This window comes from Lentinus tigrinus (genome assembly GCF_003813185.1).
Source record: "Lentinus tigrinus ALCF2SS1-7 unplaced genomic scaffold L226scaffold_17, whole genome shotgun sequence".
NCBI lineage: Eukaryota > Fungi > Basidiomycota > Agaricomycetes > Polyporales > Polyporaceae > Lentinus > Lentinus tigrinus.
Genome location: NW_027137926.1, coordinates 486,731 through 508,476, shown reverse-complemented (window position 1 = coordinate 508,476; position 21,746 = coordinate 486,731). Strand labels below are relative to the sequence as shown.

General features: G+C 55.7%; 9 protein-coding genes across 9 annotated transcripts; 3 read left to right on the top strand and 6 right to left on the bottom strand.

Annotated features, from left to right (window-relative positions):
- The first annotated feature begins 17 nt into the window (after positions 1–17).
- On the top strand, positions 18–3,400 carry L226DRAFT_536321 (uncharacterized protein). Its single transcript, XM_067681095.1, has 5 exons — positions 18–418; positions 993–1,205; positions 1,255–1,385; positions 1,743–2,390; positions 2,448–3,400. The coding sequence occupies exons 1-5, from the start codon at positions 160–162 to the stop codon at positions 3,129–3,131; spliced, it is 1,935 nt and encodes a 644-aa protein (XP_067534201.1). The 5' UTR covers positions 18–159; the 3' UTR covers positions 3,132–3,400.
- Positions 3,401–3,601: 201 nt separating this feature from the next.
- Positions 3,602–5,699, top strand: L226DRAFT_614125 (uncharacterized protein). Its single transcript, XM_067686587.1, has 3 exons — positions 3,602–3,706; positions 3,761–3,815; positions 3,884–5,699. Exon 3 carries the CDS (start codon positions 3,885–3,887, stop codon positions 5,652–5,654), a length of 1,770 nt encoding a protein of 589 aa, XP_067534200.1. The 5' UTR covers positions 3,602–3,706; positions 3,761–3,815; position 3,884; the 3' UTR covers positions 5,655–5,699.
- A 35-nt stretch (positions 5,700–5,734) lies between these two features.
- On the bottom strand, positions 5,735–7,633 carry L226DRAFT_488926 (cellobiohydrolaseI). The gene is made up of 4 exons (XM_067677253.1): positions 7,241–7,633; positions 6,860–7,185; positions 6,044–6,804; positions 5,735–5,974 (listed from the first exon to the last, which is right to left on the bottom strand). The coding sequence occupies exons 1-3, from the start codon at positions 7,530–7,532 to the stop codon at positions 6,046–6,048; spliced, it is 1,377 nt and encodes a 458-aa protein (XP_067534199.1). The 5' UTR covers positions 7,533–7,633; the 3' UTR covers positions 5,735–5,974; positions 6,044–6,045.
- A 968-nt stretch (positions 7,634–8,601) lies between these two features.
- Positions 8,602–10,960, bottom strand: L226DRAFT_546526 (MFS polyamine transporter; the record flags this gene model as incomplete). Its single annotated transcript, XM_067682432.1, has 13 exons — positions 8,602–8,689; positions 8,757–8,895; positions 8,957–9,047; positions 9,113–9,171; positions 9,262–9,363; positions 9,418–9,507; positions 9,570–9,682; positions 9,740–9,851; positions 9,915–10,125; positions 10,180–10,271; positions 10,323–10,406; positions 10,463–10,635; positions 10,692–10,960. The coding sequence occupies 13 exons, from the start codon at positions 10,958–10,960 to the stop codon at positions 8,602–8,604; spliced, it is 1,623 nt and encodes a 540-aa protein (XP_067534198.1).
- A 680-nt stretch (positions 10,961–11,640) lies between these two features.
- Positions 11,641–13,006, bottom strand: L226DRAFT_104552 (uncharacterized protein). The gene is made up of 5 exons (XM_067672076.1): positions 12,879–13,006; positions 12,165–12,817; positions 12,045–12,111; positions 11,843–11,981; positions 11,641–11,786 (listed from the first exon to the last, which is right to left on the bottom strand). Exons 1-5 carry the CDS (start codon positions 12,924–12,926, stop codon positions 11,737–11,739), a joined length of 957 nt encoding a protein of 318 aa, XP_067534197.1. The 5' UTR covers positions 12,927–13,006; the 3' UTR covers positions 11,641–11,736.
- Positions 13,007–13,087: 81 nt separating this feature from the next.
- On the bottom strand, positions 13,088–14,599 carry L226DRAFT_465377 (phosphoribosyl pyrophosphokinase; the record flags this gene model as incomplete). Its single annotated transcript, XM_067675917.1, has 6 exons — positions 13,088–13,258; positions 13,366–13,533; positions 13,597–13,714; positions 13,935–14,399; positions 14,471–14,510; positions 14,566–14,599. The coding sequence occupies 6 exons, from the start codon at positions 14,597–14,599 to the stop codon at positions 13,088–13,090; spliced, it is 996 nt and encodes a 331-aa protein (XP_067534196.1).
- Positions 14,600–15,136: 537 nt separating this feature from the next.
- On the bottom strand, positions 15,137–17,394 carry L226DRAFT_465334 (glutamate 5-kinase; the record flags this gene model as incomplete). The annotated part of the gene is made up of 7 exons (XM_067675915.1): positions 15,137–15,218; positions 15,283–16,195; positions 16,247–16,421; positions 16,791–16,886; positions 16,937–17,047; positions 17,098–17,285; positions 17,346–17,394. 7 exons carry the CDS (start codon positions 17,392–17,394, stop codon positions 15,137–15,139), a joined length of 1,614 nt encoding a protein of 537 aa, XP_067534195.1.
- Positions 17,395–17,608: 214 nt separating this feature from the next.
- L226DRAFT_510530 (uncharacterized protein) lies at positions 17,609–18,718 on the bottom strand. Its single transcript, XM_067678261.1, has 8 exons — positions 18,582–18,718; positions 18,504–18,517; positions 18,301–18,447; positions 18,163–18,241; positions 18,081–18,111; positions 18,017–18,021; positions 17,861–17,964; positions 17,609–17,809 (listed from the first exon to the last, which is right to left on the bottom strand). Exons 1-8 carry the CDS (start codon positions 18,626–18,628, stop codon positions 17,691–17,693), a joined length of 546 nt encoding a protein of 181 aa, XP_067534194.1. The 5' UTR covers positions 18,629–18,718; the 3' UTR covers positions 17,609–17,690.
- A 61-nt stretch (positions 18,719–18,779) lies between these two features.
- Positions 18,780–21,308, top strand: L226DRAFT_488914 (uncharacterized protein). The gene is made up of 3 exons (XM_067677252.1): positions 18,780–20,220; positions 20,282–21,009; positions 21,070–21,308. The coding sequence occupies exons 1-3, from the start codon at positions 19,195–19,197 to the stop codon at positions 21,158–21,160; spliced, it is 1,845 nt and encodes a 614-aa protein (XP_067534193.1). The 5' UTR covers positions 18,780–19,194; the 3' UTR covers positions 21,161–21,308.
- The last annotated feature ends 438 nt before the right edge of the window (positions 21,309–21,746 follow it).

Genomic DNA, 21,746 nt, shown 5'->3' with positions numbered 1-21,746 from the left:
CTTCCTGACTTGCATCTGCTCGCGACGAGTGCCTGCTCACCGTCGTCCCCGACGTCCTCGACGACCTCGCAGCGCGCCGCCATTGTTTGCTACGGCTTGCTCCAGCTTGGGGAAGCTGTTTCTGTGACCTGAAGACGGCTCCGAGGCTCCAACTACGCCATGTCGTCTTCTGTCTCGCCATATGCCGCCCTCCCGCCAATTCGCTCATCTCTCTTCCACAACCCCCCCGACACGCTCCCACCGGCTGATGAACTCGATGTACTTCGACTGGAGCTCGAAGTGCTCAAGGCGCAAAGCCTGGAACGCGCCAAGAAAGCTGGAGATGACATACGGACTATCGAGGAGTCCATGCGCCGGCTGAAGGAGAAGGAGAAGGGAAAGGCGAAGGCGATTCAGAAGGCAGAGCGGGAACGCGGCTGTGGGTACTATCCAACTCCTCGAGTTATACTATGCTCATCAGTTCGACCGTTATATGCTGCATCACTCACTCCCTGAACCACATACTACGCCTCCCGTATGCTCTCGAAACCCGTTACCGCTTCAAATCACGCCTTTCGCCACGTACCGGCTTTGTTCCTCCTTGCATGTTAACCATCTTTCTCGGACGCGCTTCCGGGTCCGACCCGCGCCTGCTCCCACGCCTCTGCGCCTCGCATATCGCTTTGCCCCCTACACCTCCCTTTATACGCCTTCTGGTCATCCTCGTCCCTCTCGCCATTGATATCTCTGTCTCACGTCCGACTCTCCGTCTGTTTGGACCGCTAACTCTGATCCGGCCCGCGTTCCGCCGCACTACGCTTGGACCTGCACCTCGCCACTCCCGATACGGATCTCCGTCTGGCCACCATGGGTTGTCTTGTTCTTGCACCATCTTGGTTTCCTCCTTGTATGTTTGTCCTCTTCGTGCTGTCGAAACTACCTCTGTCACCCCGACCACCCTCCCATGCCCTATCTCGCACACCTCACTCTGGACTCGCGCACGTCTCGTGCAGTCACGCCTTCCGTTAATGGAGATGAGAACCGTGCATCTGTGCAACCACCTGCCCCACCGCCACGCAACCGCCTCTCCGCTGCTCCCGCGCTCCCAGTACCGACACCGACACCCTCTTTCACCGAGGTCCGGAAGAATAGCCTGACTTCGGAGGAGCTAAAGAAGAACAAGAAGAAGAAGCGGAAGAGAGAGGATTCTAGTGATATCGAGCCTGGTGAGTGCATCCCTTCTGCCCACGACAGACATTCCAAACGCAAGAGCAGAGCCGCCGAAGGTCCGCAAACCCTCTCCATTACCGCCGCCGCCGCCTCAGCCATCGTCGTCTACACACTCGCATCCACCGCCTCCTCCAAAGGCTTCCAAGTTTCCCTCCACTTCGTCCTCCCTTAATAAAGTGAGTGATGATCACTATTTCTGACTCTTCTATCACTTTCGCCATGGCCATCTGTTCCCTTCTACCGTAAACGCATACAGCAGCATCAACTGAACCCATAGCTACTTCTGCAAGCCATGATCATTCCTTCTGTCGCAGGCCGACACGGATGTCCGCAAGTTGCGGGCCGCGAGCCTCTCATACAGCTACGGCTTGCTCTGGCAAGATGCCAATCCATTAGACATATACCACGCCCGAGCGTATAGCAGCGATCGCTCCTGCGCCATCGTGACAAGCCGGAGATCGCTGGTGCCGCCCGCCCTTTTCTGTGGTCTATGGCTCTATCGTTGAACGTCGTGGACTAACATCGCACTGCAGTCTTCAGTAGCTCCCGATTTTGCAATACCACCCTCCACTTCTCTACTCCCACCTCGCCCTCCCGTTGCGCACAGACCAGTACCCGGTCCTAGCAAGCCCATAGAGGTCACCGAAGACTTCAGCAAGAGCAAGCAGCCGAACCAGGTACTTGTGACGACGTTCTACACGAGTATCGAGCCATGGCTGCGACCCATCAAGGAGGAAGACCTTGGCTTCCTGCAGTATACGGCAGACGAAGTCGAGCCGTTTGTGATGCCGAAGCTCGGACGACATTACTCTGTGCAATGGGAGGAAGAGGACATCGCGACGTACGGGCAGCCGCTCCCCGGCACCGCCGCGACGCGCGCGAGCATGCATGCCCCACAACCTGGCACGTTGCCTAAGTGGGAGCCGTCGACACTTGATGAGGAGGGTGCGACGATGGACCACCACACGCACGGGCCGCTGACGGAACGCGTGGCGAGCGCGCTCTTACCGATGAACCATCTGCTGGAGTACAGGGGCGTCAAAGCGACAGAGGAAGACATGGCCGGAAGGCCGGGCACGAATGGTGCTGCAGCGGCCGCTGCGCGAGACAAGCTGAACGTGGCGGACCTGGAGGAGCGGATGAAGCACGTTGTACGATATCATGGGCTGTTGGACGAGATTGTGAGTGTGCCTGATAACGGGCGAATTGGAGAGGTTGTCTGACTTTGTATGGCGCAGCCTGACTATTCGGAGGCGGTCGACGATCCAATAGCGACCGCGCTGCGACACGCACAGCGCGAGTTGCGTACCGTCCTGGCCACGAATAAGGCACGGAGAGCGCGGCTAGCTGCGATCGCAGAGGACAGGTTGGCGTACCAGGAGTACGTCGACAGCCGGGATGCGATCGACAAGAGCATCACGACGTTGTACTCGAAGCTGCAGAAGAAGGACGGGCCGAAGGTGAACAAGAAGAAGAAGCAGAAGAGCGTCGACCTGCCTTCAGGGGTGAACGGCATCACCGGGACCGCCGCGTTGCCGCCATGTCCAGCCGCGCTCGGCCTGAACCCGGACGAGCACAACCAGTTGCATATCCCCGAGCAGCTGAACGAGCTCGTGCGGACGCGACGAAATTGGGTCGACATCGTTGGCGGGGTATTCGAAGAGAAAGAGCGGGAAAGTCCTGGGAGGATATGGGGGTTTCCGCAAGAGAGCGTCTTTCAGGGCGTCGACGAGGAGGTCCGTGCGCAACTCGAACGACTAGGCCCAGCGCGTTCCACTGTGGCATCGGGCTCGGGTGTGCGAGTCAACGGTATAGGGCGCGCGCAAACGAATGGGCGCGTGAACGGCGTCGATGCACGGACAAGTACGAGTAACGGGTCGAAGGGCAAAGCTCGCGCCAGTGACGAGATGGACCTTGGTTGACTATGCTTCCCTGCTCCATTCTCCTCGACTCCTTGCCACGCAAGTATGTTGCGGGGGCTTTGGGGGTCTGTGCTTATTAGTATTATTGTTATGCGCTCGGAATTCACCCACACACCTACCGTTCTACGCTCTAATTCCCTTCTGTGTTATAATGCGACCCGAGCTCATACCGCTGTTTCCTGTTGTCTCCACTCATCCATCTGTGCATGTACTCATTCAGTCTCGTATCGACCCTTTGCTCTACTGTATCTGATCACGTCCGTGCCGTCATGCATTCGTGCATCGAAGTTGCCGGACCCCAACGTTATCTGTGCCATCTGGCAGACTGAAACCAATAGCCGATACTGCAACGATTATCACCGTTAAGGAAGGTAAACAGGACCGTCCTCAAGCTTCCCATGGCCACCGGCAACGAAGGTTTAGTTAGCGGTTACCGGCGGTGGGCGCTTCATTTTGCCTCTTTCGCTTCTTTACCACCATCCCACCATATCGAGTTCCCAGACTCTCAGTATCCAGGACACGCTTCAGAAGCTTGATAGTTGCACCGGAATCCATAGGAACTCGAGAGGATCTGAGTAGGTTAGGTGTCTAGCCGGTCGCGTCCGCTCTGCTAACTGGATATTTTGCAGGACCAGTTTTTCCTCCAATCCCTCCTGGCCCCTACTTTGCGCGCTGTATAACTATGTGAGTAGACCGTGCATTTTACTTTGGTTTGACAGCTGATCTTCTCGCACTTCGCATGTGGCAAATAGTATGGACTATTCGGTTTATCCTGCAGAGGAAGCTCTCCCTGCCTTCGACACGCATCTCTCAGCAGAGGAGAAGACTCTCCTGTCGGATCTTCTTGTCGAATCCTCTCGAATTCAACCGTGGGCCGTTGCGAAGATCAAGGAGTACACAAACCGCATACGGTCGCTCAAGTCCGTATACAACGCTGGAGCGCCTATCAGCCGGAAGCTACCCCGGGAGGTCCTCGCGGAGATCTTCGTCAATCTGTACCACAGAGAATATTCCTGGGACGTAGAGATCAAGTATCTCCACGTGTGCCGTCTCTGGCGACATCTGATCCTCCGCACACCAGCGTTCTGGGTAAACATGCTTAGCAGACATAGATCCATGCATATCCCACATTCGCACCAGGAGCCACGCGGCCTCAGGCACTTCGAACTATTTCTGCGGCTCAGCCGAGCCAAAAACCTTACACTTTCGCTTGAGACGATCCCACCTGTACTTCTACGAACGCTACAGCCCCATATCTCCCGCATATCGTCACTTTCGGTCGCATTGGCCGAGTACTCAGATTTGGTATCGCTGAACCACTTGATTCAAGGTGGAATGCCCGTCTTGGAACACTTGGGGGTGACCCACAGTCCATACTTTCCAGAGACAATCCCTGATCTGGCCATCAGCCGGGAAACTCACCCTCGCCTCCGGTCTCTGGCGCTTCCTTTCGAAGCTCTCGGACTGGCTTGCCTTGACAATGACCTCCGCAGTCTCGAAGTCTCCCAATGTCGATGCATCCAGTGCCGCCATATTGTAGAGCAAGGGAACCAGCCAACGTTGTCGAAGGTCCTCGAACTTTGCCCGTCCTTGCGACGGCTGAAGATCAAGAACATTCTCCACCTCTGGGGTCCTCTGGACCGAACCGTCGCTCTTCCGGCTCTGTCTGAGCTCATAATCGAGGAGCATCGTGGCGACCTGGGATCGTTCCTGGCTCATATGACCTATCCCCGGACCTGCGCTGTGCATCTTGGCACCAGTGCCCATACCACCCTACGAGCGTGCCTTCCACCGAATCCGGATTCCTGGCCGCAAATCACCGAGGTGGACGAAGTTCGCTTCTCCTCGGACTTCGATGGGTGGAGCGTCCTGACGGCGTCCGCGCGCGGAGACAAGCGTCTCCGGGTGGGAATGCACGCGAAGACGACTCAGCTTGGTGCGGTAGCTGAGCTCTCGCAGTTGTTCACGCCGGCTACGAGAGTTACTTCCCTGACAATCGACCCCCGTGACTACCCCTTCATGCGGAAGAGCGACGACCCCGGAACAGTCTTCTGTGACATATTGGCAGCATTCCCTCACCTCACGCATCTCGATATCGGAGGGTACGACGGCAGGCGAGTCATGCCCCTTCTGACCGAGACCTCAGCGGAGGGGCTTCGCTACTGTCCTAGTCTCAAGGAGCTGCAGTTCGTCTGGTACTATGGCGATGACGAGCTGTACAAGCCCCCGGAGACGCGCGATGCGTGGACGCCGGGAATCATCCTGGACAAGTGGTACAAGGCCGGCTCAGTCGTTTTCTCCATGTTCTGCGACATCACAGCTCGTATGCTTGACCAGCGGAGAGCAGCTGGGAAGCCCATGGAGCGGTTGTCCATTGGTGTTTACTCGGAGGTGGTCACGGAGCATCTGTATAAGGACAAAGAGGGTTGGGAACCATCGGTGTTGAAAGAGCGTCTCCGGAAACGCCTGGCTGGGTATGAAGATCACATCGATGTTTTCCACGTCAAAGTGGACTTGTATTGAGACCTGTAGCTGGTAATTGCTAGTCATCGATATATATAGTAGTTCACGACGAATTGCGAGAGGAAGAGGAGGGTGTAAATCGCCGTTCTATCGATGTACAACGCTCACAGTTCACACACGCGGATGCTTAGCCAACCCAGATCCGTGATGAAAGTGAACGAGTACGTGCTATCTTTCTTAACTTCCGATCGTCAATGGTGACAGTGATCATCAGGAGGATGGCTAGGTGGTTTTGGACATCCGGTTGTACATATTTAATCGGAACTCAAACTCGTGAACCTTTGCAGGTACTAGCGGACCCCCAAAGCGTGCTTCATCATCTACAGCAAGCACTTCAGTACACAAGGATAGACACAGTGATCGAAAGGCGAATACTGAAGCCAACTCACTCTTAGGAGGCGTAAGTAGAACCGATTGGACCGAACTTGATGTTGGAGAACACGACGGTGGCGTCGGGGCTCTGGGACTCGACGTCGGTGGGAACACCCGAGGTCGTCGCGCAGGGTCCACGAGAGACACCCGGAGTGGACGCGTCCTTGTCGGTGGGGTAGTCGCTATCGAGCCAGAGCATCTTAGCCTCGTGGTCGTCCCAGATGGACATGACGAGGACCATGCCGGTGTCGTAGGCGTCGCCCATGATCGCGAGGCCGCCCATCTTCTCGAACGAGTTATTGTCCCCGAATGCCGTCTTCTGCGCGTTGCAGAAGTCGTCGGTGATCGAGTCGTAGGCGTCCATACCCGAGATCTGCGTCTTCGAGTTCGCGATCACCTTGCCGTTCTGGACGTAGAGGCGGCGGATCTTCGAGAGCGTGCCCGAGGTCGAGTTGTCGGCAGTAAGGAACTGGGTGACGACAGTGAACTTGGAAGAAGTATCGACGGTCTTGCCAGGCCCGAGGAAGGTCTGGTCGCCCATACGCCACGAGTTGAAGTCGCAACCGTCCTTATCGCAGACACCGTCGTACCGCTCATCACCGTCACCACAGTCGGTGCCCTCGCAGCGGGTCTGACCCTTGACGGTGCAGACGTGGGGCGTGACCGCCGCGCCCATAGAGTTTGCCTCCCAGATGTCCATCTCGTTGCAGCACGTGCCGTAGTGGCCCGAACCTGCGTTCGGGTCGTTGGAAGAGCCCGCCCAGTCTAGGACGTTGGCCTGTTGATCGCACGATGAGAGTCACGCTGGCATGATCACGACAGAGATGTCTCACCTCGCCGTTGATGAACTTGATGTCGTGCGGGCACTGGGTGTCGCAGTAGCCAGTTCCGTACTTGGAACCAGCCTTGTTCGTCGGGAAGCGGCCGGAGCCGCCGTCCTTGTCCATCTCGACGAAGTAGAGCGCGCCGTTGAGGCCACAGGGGAGCTTCGACATGTCGACGTCGAAAGTGAACTCCTGGTTCTTGAGCTTGAACATCTGGTAGGTGCTATCATCCGAGTCGAGGAGGTAGACACGAGAACCGATGTTGGTGGAGTACGGGCCATCGGTGACGAACTTGAGCGTGAGGGCGTTGCTGCTCGTCGTGATACCGTAGGTACCTGAAGCAGAAAGTCAGAATTGGAAGAAGATGCACAGAGACTTGAGTAAACGAACCGGAGTAGTCTGCACCGTCGAGAGCGCAGTTGGACGCGCAAGTGGTGGGATCAGGGCAAAGCGAGTCATCCCATGTGTTGCCGGTGTAGCAGTTCGTGCTGCCACTGACGTCGTGGAGCCAACGCCAGTTAGAGTCGAGCACAACGGAGCGCTGAAGAGTCTGACAACTTCCACCCGACGAGCATTGCTGGACGCTGAGCTTTGGGTGAGTTTCGGTGGTGAGGGTGCCCACTTGCTGGCCATAGGCGATTGCAAGGAATGAGAGAGATACGAGGGCAAGGGCGGGGAACATATCGGTCAGACTATCCGCTGGGCTGTCCTGAAAAGTGGGACTGTCGAGTTGATGGAGTTTGTGGCATCTTCGTACCCCCTTTATACGCCTCCAGAGCGGACAATTCCCGGCCGCTTGCAACGGCCGGTCGTCATAGCGCATGGAATGAATCCATGATTATGCCGTCCGTTGCCCAGTCTACAAGAAGGTAAGTGGTGAGTGATGCTACCAGCTTGAGCGGGGGGACGAACGATATCTCATATACCGAAGTGCATCCGAGAGAGTATAGTGAGAGCTCGGTGTGCAACTCGCGCAGCCTGATATTGGCCACTGGCAGCAGTTCACCGCGGTATTACTGTATGAGCCGAAGAGAGACCGTATCCGGAAGAGCACATGAGAGTAGAAGAGAGTGAACAAGACAAATCTTCGACCTCGGGAAGGACCAAGAAGTGATGTAAGTGGAGCAGAAGTGGTTGGAATGCGGCCGAAGACTGTCCGCCTCGTTTATCACAATCGAGGTATACACCAAAGAAGTTCTCTTGGCGGTGAAGGTCACATTTTGTCGCTAGTGAAGAAGTCAGGCTCACGGAGGCATAGGCTTTATCCGGCGGACGAACCTATTCTGTTCTACCCACACATCCCGTCGACATCGGTGCACAATCATCCGCCGCAGCCGCAGAAACATGTTCCAATGCATCGAACTTACGCCGTCAGCGCCTTCTTCCGGGATGAATAGCTCGCTCCATTCAGCTAGTGGACCCAATGGATGTGACAAGAGGGACGATATGTAGTGCAGGTCATCTTGATGCGCTCCTAAAAATTCCATCTTAAAACTACGGCATTCGTCTGATGGTGTTAGTTTGCACGAGATGATCAATATCAAGTGAACGCACTCTCTGTTCCTTTTACTCCAGCTAGAACCAACAAAATATAGTTAAGTAATGAGTGGAGGTAAATGCTCTCGATAATCGAGCCTCATTACGGGAAACATCCATCGGGCCACCGGTGTTCCCTCTGCTCTACAATAGACTGGTATAGAATTAATGCCTCCGACCACTATCAAGCTCATCGCTCTGCTTGGCGTGATCATTTACTTCTTGAAGTTCTTCATCGGGTGCTTGTTTGCGTGCTTGCTCATACCCCGGATCTTCTTTCCGTAAGTGTACAGACCCAATATCCTGCGCGGTAGTTTACAAGATAAATCAGCCTCGCAGCTCGAATCGGCAAAAAAGCGTGTGAACTTACGCAGGCACACCGATGACAAACGCAATCGCCGCCAGAATTGTATTCGCGACGCCGTAGCCAAGCCTGTTGTACATCGCGGGCGCGAAGAGCGGGAAGCCGAAGGCTGCGATTGAGCGGAGGAACGAGACGGCCGCGAGGGCTGGTGGGTATTGCTGGGTGAACGATCGCGGGGCAGAGTCAGAGCGAGTGCGCGAACTCACCGGAGGCTGCATACATTGTGAAGGCCTCGACGATGTACATCATCATTCCCTGAAAGCTGAGTACCATGCCGCCACCGATGAGTGCGAAGCCCTGAACGCGTAACCACGAGAGTTGTCAGTAGGCAGAACCTGATGTGCGACGGAGAGCGCCCTTACAATGTCCGGGACGATCCAGTGTGTGCGCTCTTGCGCGCCCCACCCTGCTACGAGAAGACCTTAGGGACGAAGATGGTCCCGGGGAAGGTGCTCGCTGCCGCGATGCATTAGTGAGCTCTCTCTAAACGGCTATGCATTGAACCACTTACGAAGGCGATGTTCCGGCTCCCCGACACCACCATTGCGCTCCTTCAGCTTCTTGTAGATTACGTCCGACAGGCGCGAATTAATTTGGGAGCAGACGAAGAGCCCTGCACTCAGGTCAGCACGTAAGGCGAGGACTGTAGTTGTGCTGTAAAACTAACCGATCCCAAGGCCGATGTAGTGCAACCCCACGATGCCCGGCGTGTTGTGGTAGATATTCGTGTAGATTTCCGGGATGGTTGTGAGGACCACTGCCATCATGGTCACAGTCAGTAGAGACGTCTGAATAGTAACTGACACTGTCGCATCTCACAGTAGATGATCCCGTAGACGAAGGCAAGGTAGAGTCCGAACAGCTGGACGATGGGTTCTTGCACGGAGAGGATGAACGGCCGGCAGATGGAGACGAAGAAGAAATGACGATAGCTGCGCACACGTTCAGTGATCACAGCGCAGACACTGCACGAACAAAAGCCCACTCACTTCCGTTTCTTCGCTGTCTTCTGAAACATCGTCCGCACTTCGCCGCTGTTCTCCGCGTCCAGATTCGCCCTTATCTTCTTGGCTTTGCGGTCGAGCAGAACGGGACCGAATGCTACGCAGGGCACGTCAGCTGACATGAACCGGGTGACCGCGCAAATAAGGTATTGCCGCTCACATTCTTTTAAGGTGAATATACCAACGATCTGAATTACACCCGCGGCGATAGAAGTAGACCAGAAGACCCAGCGCCAAGTGGATCGCTCTGCTATCCACCCGCCGACAATAGGCCCGATGGCAGGACCGAGGAGCGGGGCAAGGGTGTATAGCGCCATTGCTTTGCCACGCTCCTCTGGGGCGAACAGGTCACCGAGGACAGCGCCTCCAGCCTGGAATATACATCAGGATGAGACAATGTAATGACAAAATATGAATCAACTCACCGCTAGAGGTGCGCTGCCTCCCAAACCGGCTAAGAATCGGAAGGCGATCAGCTGCCTCTCACTCTGGGCAAAGCCACAACCCAAGTTCCAGGCTACAGAGGATATGAGCGGTAAACGATATGGTGATGTGTAGTATGAAATACCTGTGAAGAACAGGTTGCATCCTCTCAGAACAGGGGTGCGACCGAATATCTCAGAAAGCGGGCCTAGAACGAGAGGGCCGACAGCTGGTGTGCGTACATGCATTAACGGGATGAGTTATACGGTTGACTGAGTTCCTCACCGTAAGCCAAGACAAAGATAGAGATGCTGAGGTTGACTTGGAACTCGTCCGTGATGTTGAAGCCGCTCGCGATCTGACCGGCAGCGGGCGCGATCATCGTCGAGGATAGCGGCGAGATGAAAGTGAACGCCGACACTGTGAGAGCGATCGTCCACTTCCTCTTTGACGTCCAACTGTATGCAATTCAGACATGGCACACCAATCCAATGAGGTGAAGTCTAGGACTTACTTGCGAGGGTTCTCGGGGTCGTCGGGGCCGTCCCATGCCACGACGATCACGTTCTCGTCATGGGCATCTTCCGTCTTCGGTGCACCTTTATCGGATCCATGTTTGCCTGTTGCATCGTCCTGACGCACGTTCACGACACCGGAGGTGCTCAAAGGTGAGTCCGGATGGTGGTCAACGGGCGCGTCGACGAGGCTTGGTTCGGGGATTGCGGTACCGACGGAAGTCTGTTGAACAGAGGATTTCTCGCTGAGTGAGCTAGGAAGAGCCATCGAGAAGACTGAACACGTACTTTTCCTCATTCCTAGGCCCCATTTTTATAGGGAGGATGGGGATATTCGCCTGTTGGTTATGGTGCGTAAGGCGGTTAGGGTAAGAGGAGCGTCTCGGCGTTTGGCCCGGCCACCAACCACCAGCGTCTACACTACTGTAGATCAAGATCCAAAGATCTGAGCCGCCAAGTGCAGCCAGAAATACATACTTACATGAGTAACCTTCAGTGCAAACCACTACGTGCGCTGCCGAGGGAGATTCGTTGCAGGGGATGATACGGTGATTGTCCACTCTCACGGTGAGCAGCGCTACAAGTTTTGCTTCGGGGTCCGGGAGGTGTAGTATGGTGTGATATATGTACACACATGGGTCAGTTAAACGGGCGCGCCTTGAATTCAGCGATGAAGAGACATAGCGACTCGGAGCCCGAGCACTCGCTCTCGAAATGGAACCCCTCAGCCTGAGGGCGTTTATGTCTGACCTGATGGTGGGTCGTGGGGAATTGTCGACGCTTGAAGGGCCCTCTGGTTGCTAGGTGTTGTCCTACCGAAGTACCTTTCAGAACTATGACATGATACTCCATGTGTATTGATGGGCTATACAACAGGAATGCTTGAAGAACAAGATGATCTACATCTAATCATACTGCTGAAGGATCTCTTTCTTGCTTCCGCGTGTATTGCGAGTTGTCATCTAGGACTTCAGAGTCGACATATTGCGAGGTATCGTTGTCTAGTGGTATCATTGTTGAGGCATAGATCTAGCAGGGACAGCATCAACTGCACCAACGTTCGCGTCGCAACCTTTCAATAAGGAGAAAGGAGACTATTGGAGCTCGGTCAGATGCCGAAAGCATGACCACACAAACATGGGATACTTACTAACGAGATAGTCGAGGGTCTCGATGGTGGACGGGTCCACTTCGAGATACGGGTACTGCGAGATCCTGAGGACGTTGAGGAAGCGCTTCTCCTTGTGGAACGCAGCCACGGGCTTGTTTGGATGGTCTTCTCGGAAGAGCTGTGTTCGCATCAGCGGCAGTGTACAGAAGACACCTGGCTTCATTATCGGGCAGCGACGAACCTCTGAATGCTTCTCGCCTGCATGCCATGTGTACCTGAAGCCGTCTTTACCCCGAAACCATGCACGTCTGCCCCAAGCACGATCAGCAAACTCCACATGGGACGAAAGAAGATGACTGACATTTCGTCCATGCCCTTCTCGCGCTCCTTCCCTTTCCCTTTCGGATCCGGGCGTGCATTCTCTCCTCCATTTGCCGGGTTCGCCTCAACGTGCAAAAACTCGTCCACCGCTCTATACTCCCCACCTCCATACATCCTGTATGCCATCACCCTCTTCGCATCCTCCTCCCGTCCCTTCACATCACCCGGAGGATGGCCATTCAACATCTCCGCGACGACATTGAACCCCCGCGTCTTGATGTCTAGCCTGCTGACGCGCGTCAGGTGTCGCTCCCACACGGGGGTGACGACCTCATAATACAGAACGTCCGAAGCGTTGGCGAGCACGACGTTCCGTAGCGAAGTCGTCGTCATAACGAGCTTCTGCGTCGTCGAAGACGCAGAGCCGAACTCGGAGCCGGAAGAGCGGGACGGTTCGATGTGGTACACGGAGGTCGTGAGCATCGCTGGTGCGCGAACGACTATAATGCGTGGAAGTGCAGAGCGGTGAAGGTATGCGGGCGAACGTCCGAAGGGAAGAGAGACAGCGTGCCATTGCCAGGCAGTGGAGTCGGGCACTTTATCGTGATATGGGCTGAGCTCCCGCATCTCCCGCATGTCGAGTCGCATGACGGACTGGCGGTTACGCAGCGTTCGCGCCACAACAGGGCCTACCTGGATTGCGTTCGGTGAGAACTTTGCGCCAAGTGTAGAGTCACACAAGCCACCCACTTACCGGAACAGACTGCGAGCCGGACACGTCGATGGGAAGATCCTGGCGCATTCTCTCATACCCTGCGACAGGCGCGGTGGCTCACCATGGAGACCTCACACACGCGCAATTATGAGTGTATGCAAGCTCTAGTCCATTGATGCAGATGGTATAGTGATACATTTTGGCTTATGCGTCGTCGTCCCATGCAAGAAAGTGATGTGAAATGCAATCTAGTACACACCATTGACACCCGCCCCCTCTGCCCAGTCTCCGAAGAGGAGAGAGATACTCTCGCCGTTGTGTGTGCGGCGTATGCTCTCCGCAATCGTGGGGCTCACGTCAATTGTGACAAGTTTTGAGCACGCAGCTTCGTGCTGCTTTTGGGGAACGGTGTTCGTGACCTGGGAAGCAACACGTGAGATTTCATTCTCAAACCAAGGACCGGCACCGAGTTCGAGTTCCATCTCGGCCGCCGTTCCTGAGACAGAAGCAGTGACCGGCCACGTACCACAAGCTGCTCAATCGGCAATTCTTCGATCATCTTCATGTTCGTCTCCGACAGCAGCCCATGAGATACAAGGGCGTACACCTTTCTCGCGCCGTTGTCGGCCAGCGAGCGAGCGGCGAGCGCAAGGGTGGCGCCAGTGTCAATCATGTCATCCACCAAAATCGCGACCTGCATGTCCAAGACCGTGAGCACAATTTGATTTACGAAAGCTGGAACCTCGGATATGCCGACCTTGTCGCGTACATCTCCGACAAGGACCTCCATCTTCACCGGCCCGCCAGGATCCCGTGTCCGCTCCCTGTGAATGAGCGCAAACTCGACCCCGAGTTTGTCCGCGATGGCTGTCACTCTTCCAGAAACGTCAGTATGACGGCACGATGCGGGGGATCTGCGTCTGGGAGCACTCGAGGAACGCGAGCTTGCGATGAAGTCACGTGATGTACGCCTGCCTTCGCTGCCGTCGCTGTTGACTGCGGCAAGGAAGACACCAATGATGGTGTATGCGAATATCGACCAAGCTCCGACCCCGTCCCATCCTCCCAGATGCAGGCTCATGTAAGAGAACTCACCGCTTGGCCCCTCCGGCATCCGGACTAACGATGATGCTATCCTTCCACCCTTCGATGTTCCTCTTGATGTACGACACCACCACCGGCTCAGAGTAGAGGTTGTCGACGGGGAAGTCGAAGAAACCCTGGATCTGGCTCGCGTGAAGGTCCATCGTAATGACGTGATCGCACCCGGACACAGCGAGCATGTTCGCGACGAGTTTGGCGGTGATCGGCGCGCGTGACTTGTCCTTCTTGTCCATGCGTGCATAGGGGAAGCAGGGGATGACCGCCGTGATGCGCCGGGCGGATGCACCTTTGCAGGCGGAAATGAGGATGAGGAGCTCCATGAGGTTGTCGTTCACGTCGCTGCAACCAGTCTGGATGATGTACACGTCCTCATCGCGCACGGACTCGGAGATTTTTACGTTAATCTCGCCGTTCGAGAACTTCTTCACCGTGCACGGCGTGAGGGGGACGTTCAGCCTGGAGAGGTGTCACTGAATAAGTGCCTGCCCCAGAGACAGCGGCACTGTCCCAGGGAACGCAAAGCTCACCGCTCGACGACAGCCTGAGCGAGCCCGGGATGACTGTTCCCTGCACGCCTCCGTCAGTTTTCCGCCCTTACAGCACATAGCGAGGAGTTACGCACCAGTGAGGATTCTGACAGAGTTACCACGCAGCATGACTCCAAAATATTAGAACATATAAGGGCTAGGATACGATGTGGGGGATGTGGGGGAGAGGGGGGGGGGGAAAGATGGAGGACGCAAGGAAGATGAGGAGGTCCGCGAAAGAGAGCAGTGGAGAAATCATGGTCTCGGCGCTCCGCAATTCTCGCAAAATTCTGACCCACGTGCGACAACACGGGCGCTACAACCTCCTCCGCCCAATCGCGGCACCGGAATTGAGCCGGCTGCCGACCTCCGTAAGCACTTGAATAATCCAGGTACTAGAAGCCGATAACAAGACCTGGGAGGGGAAGAGACAGAGCCAAAGGCAGGGGCAAGGGAGAAGACAGCGGTGAGAGATATGTAGATACTCAAGAGGAACGCGAGCGGGGGAAAGGAGAGGTCCCGACAGCGGCGAATACGGAGTGAACAATACGAAGACCTTGAAGAACCTGGCGAGTTCTTCAATCCGTCACATGGGACATGCCCATCGCGAATGAAAAAGAAAGCCAAGCGGGGGAAGCGAATGTTGCATTGACAAGTCTACATCCGCTACGACGGAGGAACACGGATCGTGATATTCTCGACGACGTATTCCGAGTCGGCATAACCAAGCAGTTGAGGAATGTACGAACTGCGAGACGGAAGAATCATCAGCATTCAATCACTGAAACAACTCAAGCCCGGAGGTACGTTACCTTCTCAGTCCCTTGACGCGGTCGATCTGGGCCGAATTGTAGTTCGCAAGACCTCGTCCAACCTCGTCCAACTCCCACTCTGCAGTATCATGCGCCACATCTCTCTCAATCACCACCGTGTCTTCCTCCGGCAGGGGTCTGAGTGTCGTGGAAGGCGTCATCTCCTCATCCAGCGGTGGGAGCCTGTCCACCGACGAGATCGAAGAGATCGAAGAGCTCAGCGACGCCGTCGGGTTGATCTCAGGCGTGTTGGGCTCCGTTGTGGTCGTGCCTGTGGGATACGCTGAACGCGCTCCGTCGGAGACCGGACTGTGATGGTCTTCTGCGGTGGCATCCGTCGTCGGGTCTTCTGGCCGGCGCTTACGGATGGCTATGCGGACGGCCTGGCCAGATGCGAACGCACCGCGCACCCCCAGCACCCCAGCAGAGAGGAGGCGGCCGCCCGACTCGCGTTTTGAAAGGACGTTGTGAGCGCCAGAGTCGATGATAACCGTGCCGGAGGGAGAAAGTGTGTGACTTGTCCACGACTTCAGGTCGCGCAGTGGCATCGCCGATGGGACGAAGACTGTATGCGGCGGTCTCGCGCTCGAAAGTGCTGGGGATGAAACCGTCGGGATGATTTCCGACGACGCGGTCGGTGTTATCGACTCGCTCGAAGGCGTGGAGTTGTCGCTCACGGTAAGCTGGACAGGGACCGGCTCAGGACTTGAACGTCCGGATTGCAGCCCAGTCAAGGGCGTGTTCGCACCAGACTTGAATTGGGTGTTGTACTCGATGATTTTGAAGATGTTGTGAGGATCTTTGCTAGATGTTATGACAGTCGTGACTCCAGCTGCCGTCGCTATCTCGGCCGCGATGAGCTTGGTCTCCATTCCGCCAGTGCCAAGGCTAGATCCAAGCGTGGTGGTGCTGACTGTCGAAGAGGTGAGCTGAGCGTTCTAGTACTGATCAAGAGGCCACGAACCTTGAGACCGAATCGATGCGATTGAGGACACCACCTCCAATCGGACAGCATTAGGATCTTTTCGAGGGTTAGAGGTGTATAGCCCATCAACGTCGGTGAGAAGGAAGAGATAGTCTGCGTGTATCATGGACGACGTGATGGCGGACAGCGTGTCGTTGTCACCAAATTTAATTTCCTAGAACGTAAACCTCAGCGTGAGTGACGGTGTCGAAGTCAGAGTCAGACTCGATATGACCGAACTATGAAATCGTAGCTCATACGAGTGATTAGATAGTGAATACTCGTACACCATGTGCGAGCACGACACAATTTATGACCTGCTGCTTTGTCATTGGTAGCATACTCTCTGCTGTCGGGCTAACTAGGAGCATATGCATTGATGATAACATGTGTCCACGATTTGGGGACACGTAGTCGCTCGGACATCCTCCCGCGCACCAACCTTCAAGGCCGCAAGTTGAACCGTAACACGGCCATGACCACAGTCAGGCTTGAAACGACCTCTCCTGATCTGACAGGCAACAGAAATTGCAGGCGTACTCACACTGACAGACACCGTGTCATTTTCGTTCACGATGGGTACAACTCCCATAGATAGCAGTTCCTTGAATGTGTTGACCGCGTTCAGATATCTTGTTCGCTGTTCCGTAGTCAGTACGCGCATAGACCCACGCGTGAAGCTCCACATACATCAGAGATATCCCCACGAGTGAGTAGGATCTGTGCGATAGGCTGCCCTAGCTGCCCGAAGAGGTTGTCCCAAAGCGCGATGAGCCGCCCTTGACCTATCGCCGCTAACGCCTTGTATGCGAGGTCAAGATCATTCTTGCGTACAGAACAAGGATACGCACCTGCTTTTTGGACAGGCTCTTCGGCCTCGTAGCGACCTCCATCCGCTTCAGTCCCACGCCAATCGCTCCCGAACTAACGAGGACAACTTTGTGCCCTTGCTCGCGCAGATGCACAACCGTCTCGACGAGTGCTGACAGTGTCGACAGCAAGGGCTGGTGGGTCGTTTCATGTACGATTGACGATGTTCCTGCGAGTTGCACATACACTCATTAAGACATCTGTGGTGCGAGCTCGTTCTGCGACTTACCGAGCTTGATAACGATTGTCTGCGACGGTGAGTGACGGGGGCGCGCCATGGTGAACTGCGGCAATAGGTAAATTATGTTCTACGTATTCGGTGTTTGTGGTGGTTCGTTGTCAAGATATGGACGAAGAGGCTGGCATTGAGTCATGGTGAAGTGCAACTGCAGGAGAACACGCTGCCGCCGGACGGATTTGACACGAGGCGCCCGCACATCGCAGGCTCCGGAAATATCGGACGACAATCTTCCGACAGGAGATGCAAAACATACTCCAAGGCAATTCCAAGCAAGAACATACATCCACAGTACAATCCTAGTGATACAGATGATACAAGGTCAAAGAGCTCCCGTTAGTCGCTCGGTGCTTTCGCAGCCTCCTTTTCTCCTTTGAGAATTTGTTCAACGTTGGCCCCCATGCGCTTGCGCTGTTCCAGAGTGAGCTGGGGAGCAGTGGAAGAGTAACCCAGCTCTGCCGAGTCGTGAGCATTACTGCAAACTGTGGGGAGGAAATGGGACATACTGAGGCTGGGATATTGTAGCGGAACCTCGTCGCTGCGGACCGGGAGGGTAGACAGGTCAAGAGGGAAAGAGGGACCTAGCCAGGCATGGCGAATTTCGTGGTCCCTACATGTAACGGTAAGCACAGTCCACGCTGCTTTCGCTGCATGATACGTACTTGCGCTACGGAGACACGAGTAGGTCAGCTTATGGCATTGCTCAGGCTCGGAGTCAGAACATACCTCCTCGCGAGTGAGAGGATGAATCAGGACGCTAGACCGAGCGTTTCAGTCCACAAGCATATTGCGCTGAGGAGATACGGACCTCAAGTCACCCCTGTTGAGGCACAGGTAGGAATATACTGAGACGAAGGATTCCGAGGGGCACCATATCTCGTATGAGCCTAACAGGAGAGTTAGCATAAGGCTCGAGATACTCTCAGTCTGTCTGGTATGAGCTCACCAACAGGATGTGGGCCAATGGGATCCGTGTTCACTCGGAAGAGAGGAACCGCGACGAACGCGCCGTCGCGTCTGAGACGGAGTACCGCGTCCCGGAGCTCGAGCGCGGCATGGAGTTCATCGGCATTCCGCTGGTGGAAGTAGATATCTGCGTGCCGGCATCGTCACCACATGTTCGCGAATTTCAGAAATAAATGGTCTCACGGAAGTGCCACTCTCTGTACATACATAGCAGATCGTCTCAGTAAGGGTGCGTATGAGTACCGAGTCAGTTGTACGTACTTGATCTCCGAATCTACCACCTCTTTCACGTCTGTAGGCGGGCTCATGTTTATCTTCCAACCTCGACGGTTACCCTCCGGTCGTGAGTAGTGACGGTAGAGAGAGAACAGGATGTTGGCCCGCGTGGCGGCGCAGTCTGAGGAAGCGAGCACGCGCCATTGCACTGCGTTCTTGCATCTTCCCTTCTCACCACCACCTCCAGTTTGAGTACCCGTCATGACCATGGCATTGCCCAACCACCTCTCGTTTCCTCTTATCATCTGCGACCCCGTACCATGTCGCAACAAGCGTTATAGTTGCAAGGCTAGTCATGCTGCTTCGATGAACGCTACTCCGCCTGCGGTGTGAACGTTGGAGTTGGAGTGTTAAATGAAGTCCACAGTATTGGTGAGTATATTCAACCATCAAGACGCTCTCGATTGCTACGAGGACGGCCCACGATGCAAGACACTGCAGATAGGAAGACCTGCAGGCAGGATTGAAATCGTTCGCCGCATGTAGATCCGGACATGCAAGCCTCACTGCCCTCCTCCTTGCCTTCGCTCCGCCCCAGTCGCCGTACATCTTCAACTCCTCCTGCATTGCTTTCTTTGCTATCTCGCTGCTATTTCTTATGTTCGAGATGGCCTTGATGGCTATCGTCCTCCTTGCTACACTCGCACTCTTCGGCGACACTTACGCTGTTCCCCTGGCGGCGGACAACACCACAAGGTCTGATGTCTCGGTAACCCCGGCGGACACCAGCTCTCAAGCCCAGACAGCCTTCAGTATGCTCTCAAGTCCGACACCCACTGATCCGACGAGCGCGTCCGTCTTGACAACATATCCTTCGTCAACCTCGACCCCCAGGTCCACACTGAGCCTTGTCTTAGCGGAAGCCACACCGAGCTCGTCAACGCTAGACTCGGATTCGGACTCCGTTCCGGACTCGCTTCTGTCTTTCTTGTCAAGCCTCGCGGGGGCACTGACGTCGACGTCAAGTACCGACTCAACAAGCAGCACTTCGGCACAATCCACAACTACTGTCGTCTCTACGGTCTATCAGTCAGCCCCGACGACCACTACCACTGCGCCGCCAAAAACGGTCACAGACACAATCACTATCGTCCCTCCGCCAACGCCGTCTTCTACGATTCAAGATTCAACAGCATGGACCGCGCCTCCGCAAATGACCGATCTGTCCGCGTTCAACATCAAGAACTTCGCATACGGGAAGAACAACGTCCGCCTCATCGTCAGCGACCCGCCCCAGGAGGACAAGTCTGACTCTCCGCCCGACACGCTGACCGGGGCCGCTCTCGCTGTCCTATCCGCTGTCGGCGCAGGTCTCATTCCTCCGCCCCCAAACAAGACGACAAACTCGTTCCTGCAGTTGTACTATCCGGCAAACTCGATCAACCCCGGGCAGAAACCCCAAGGCGGGGCGGACTTCTATGCGACCCCCTTGGATCTGAGCCGGGCGAGGAACGTGTCTATGGAGTACAGCGTGTTCTTCCCGTCGGACTTTGACTGGGTGGAGGGTGGCAAGATGCCTGGGATCTACGGCGGCCACGATGGGTGCTCGGGCGGAGACGACGCGCTGGACTGCTTTAGTACGCGATTGATGTGGCGAAGCAATGGCGCCGGGGAGCTGTACCTGGTGAGCAGATCCTCCAGTCTTCAGTGCTTTAACGACCACAACTGAAGGTATGACCTCATAGTATGCGCCCAAGGACAAGCAGACGGCGGCTCTCTGCAAGACCCCGCCGCAGTCCGTCTGCGACTCGGACTACGGGTTCTCCATCGGACGTGGCGCGTTCTACTTCGCCGCGGGGAAGTGGACGCACATCAGGCAGACGGTCGTGCTCAACACTCCTGGCGAGCAGGACGGCGGCTTCACGCTCGACGTGAACGGGAAACGCGTCATCGAGCGCTCGGACATCTTCTACCGCGACGATCCCTCTGGAGACGCGGGCTCGGGCGCGTCCGCGCTCACAGAAGAAGCTGTCAAGGCGAGCAGCGCGCTTGGGATGGAGCGGGACTTCTTCAACCAGACCGCTGGACGCTCCAAACTCAAGGTCGACAGCGTGTTGTCAGATGCGAACGCGCTTGCACCAGCACGGGTCGCGCGGGACTTTACCCCAGAATTCGCCCCCGCTTCGTACTGGCCCGAGGACGTCGAATACACTCCAAAGTTCACGCCTATGTGGGATTTCATCCCTCGTATCGGCGTTTCGAAACTCGCTCCTATTGTTGACGACGACGAGACGGTGACGACTACGATCATCACCACCACTGTGGTTCTGCCTACCTCGACCGTGACTGCGGGGCCTACGACGACGGAGACGGTGTACGTGATGGCGATGGAAACCGGTGTACCTGTTGGGCTTAGCGGGCTGAGCAAGTTGGCGGATCGCGAGCCCGTCGGGTTTACGGGTCTGTTCTTCAGGTGAGCTAGTTGCGCTGTCGTTGTGGGGTCTCGCTGAACATCACGGCCGTGCCTTCGCAGTACGTTCTTTGGAGGGCACGAACCGAAGTTCGCGACACCGAAGGACCAGTTCAGCTGGTTCAAGGATTTTTCGATGACGATCAACGATTGACGCGTTGGCTGGCGTTGCTGGGATTGATGGACTTTGTGGCTGGTGCCCTCTTTTTTGTTGTTGTTCCTGCGAGTGTCCACGGTGTGTTGTTTGGTCGCTGGTTTTGGTCCATTTGGCTATTGCGAATGTTATGCTTGGTTATGCCCGCAGCTTCAAGTCCGACTATCCGCAGGGTGTCGACCTTATGTATCTCGTTATTGGTGCGTCTGCCTTCGTCCGTCTCATCCTCTTACTGCCTCCACCAGCAGGTGTATTCGTATTCCGTTTCGTATCGATATCCCTCTCACTACACCCTAGAGAGCGTCTCAAGTGGTGGCGTCTCGAGTGGGTTACAGATAGCTCGAACAGGCAGACCCGCGACGGGTAACTGTATCTGAGAGTGCGGAAGCGACGGCGGCGTTGCGCCATCCACTGAGCCCCTGACGTGCCATTGCACATCTATCCCTCGCCTCGCGCTATTAGTGGCCTCTCGTCAACTTCGTCCTTTCGTCCTGCGCGTTGATCGACTCTCCGCACCCCACTGCTTGCATGCCCTCTGTCGTCTTTGCTGGCCGACTTCCGACGGATGCGCATCACCCACCCACAA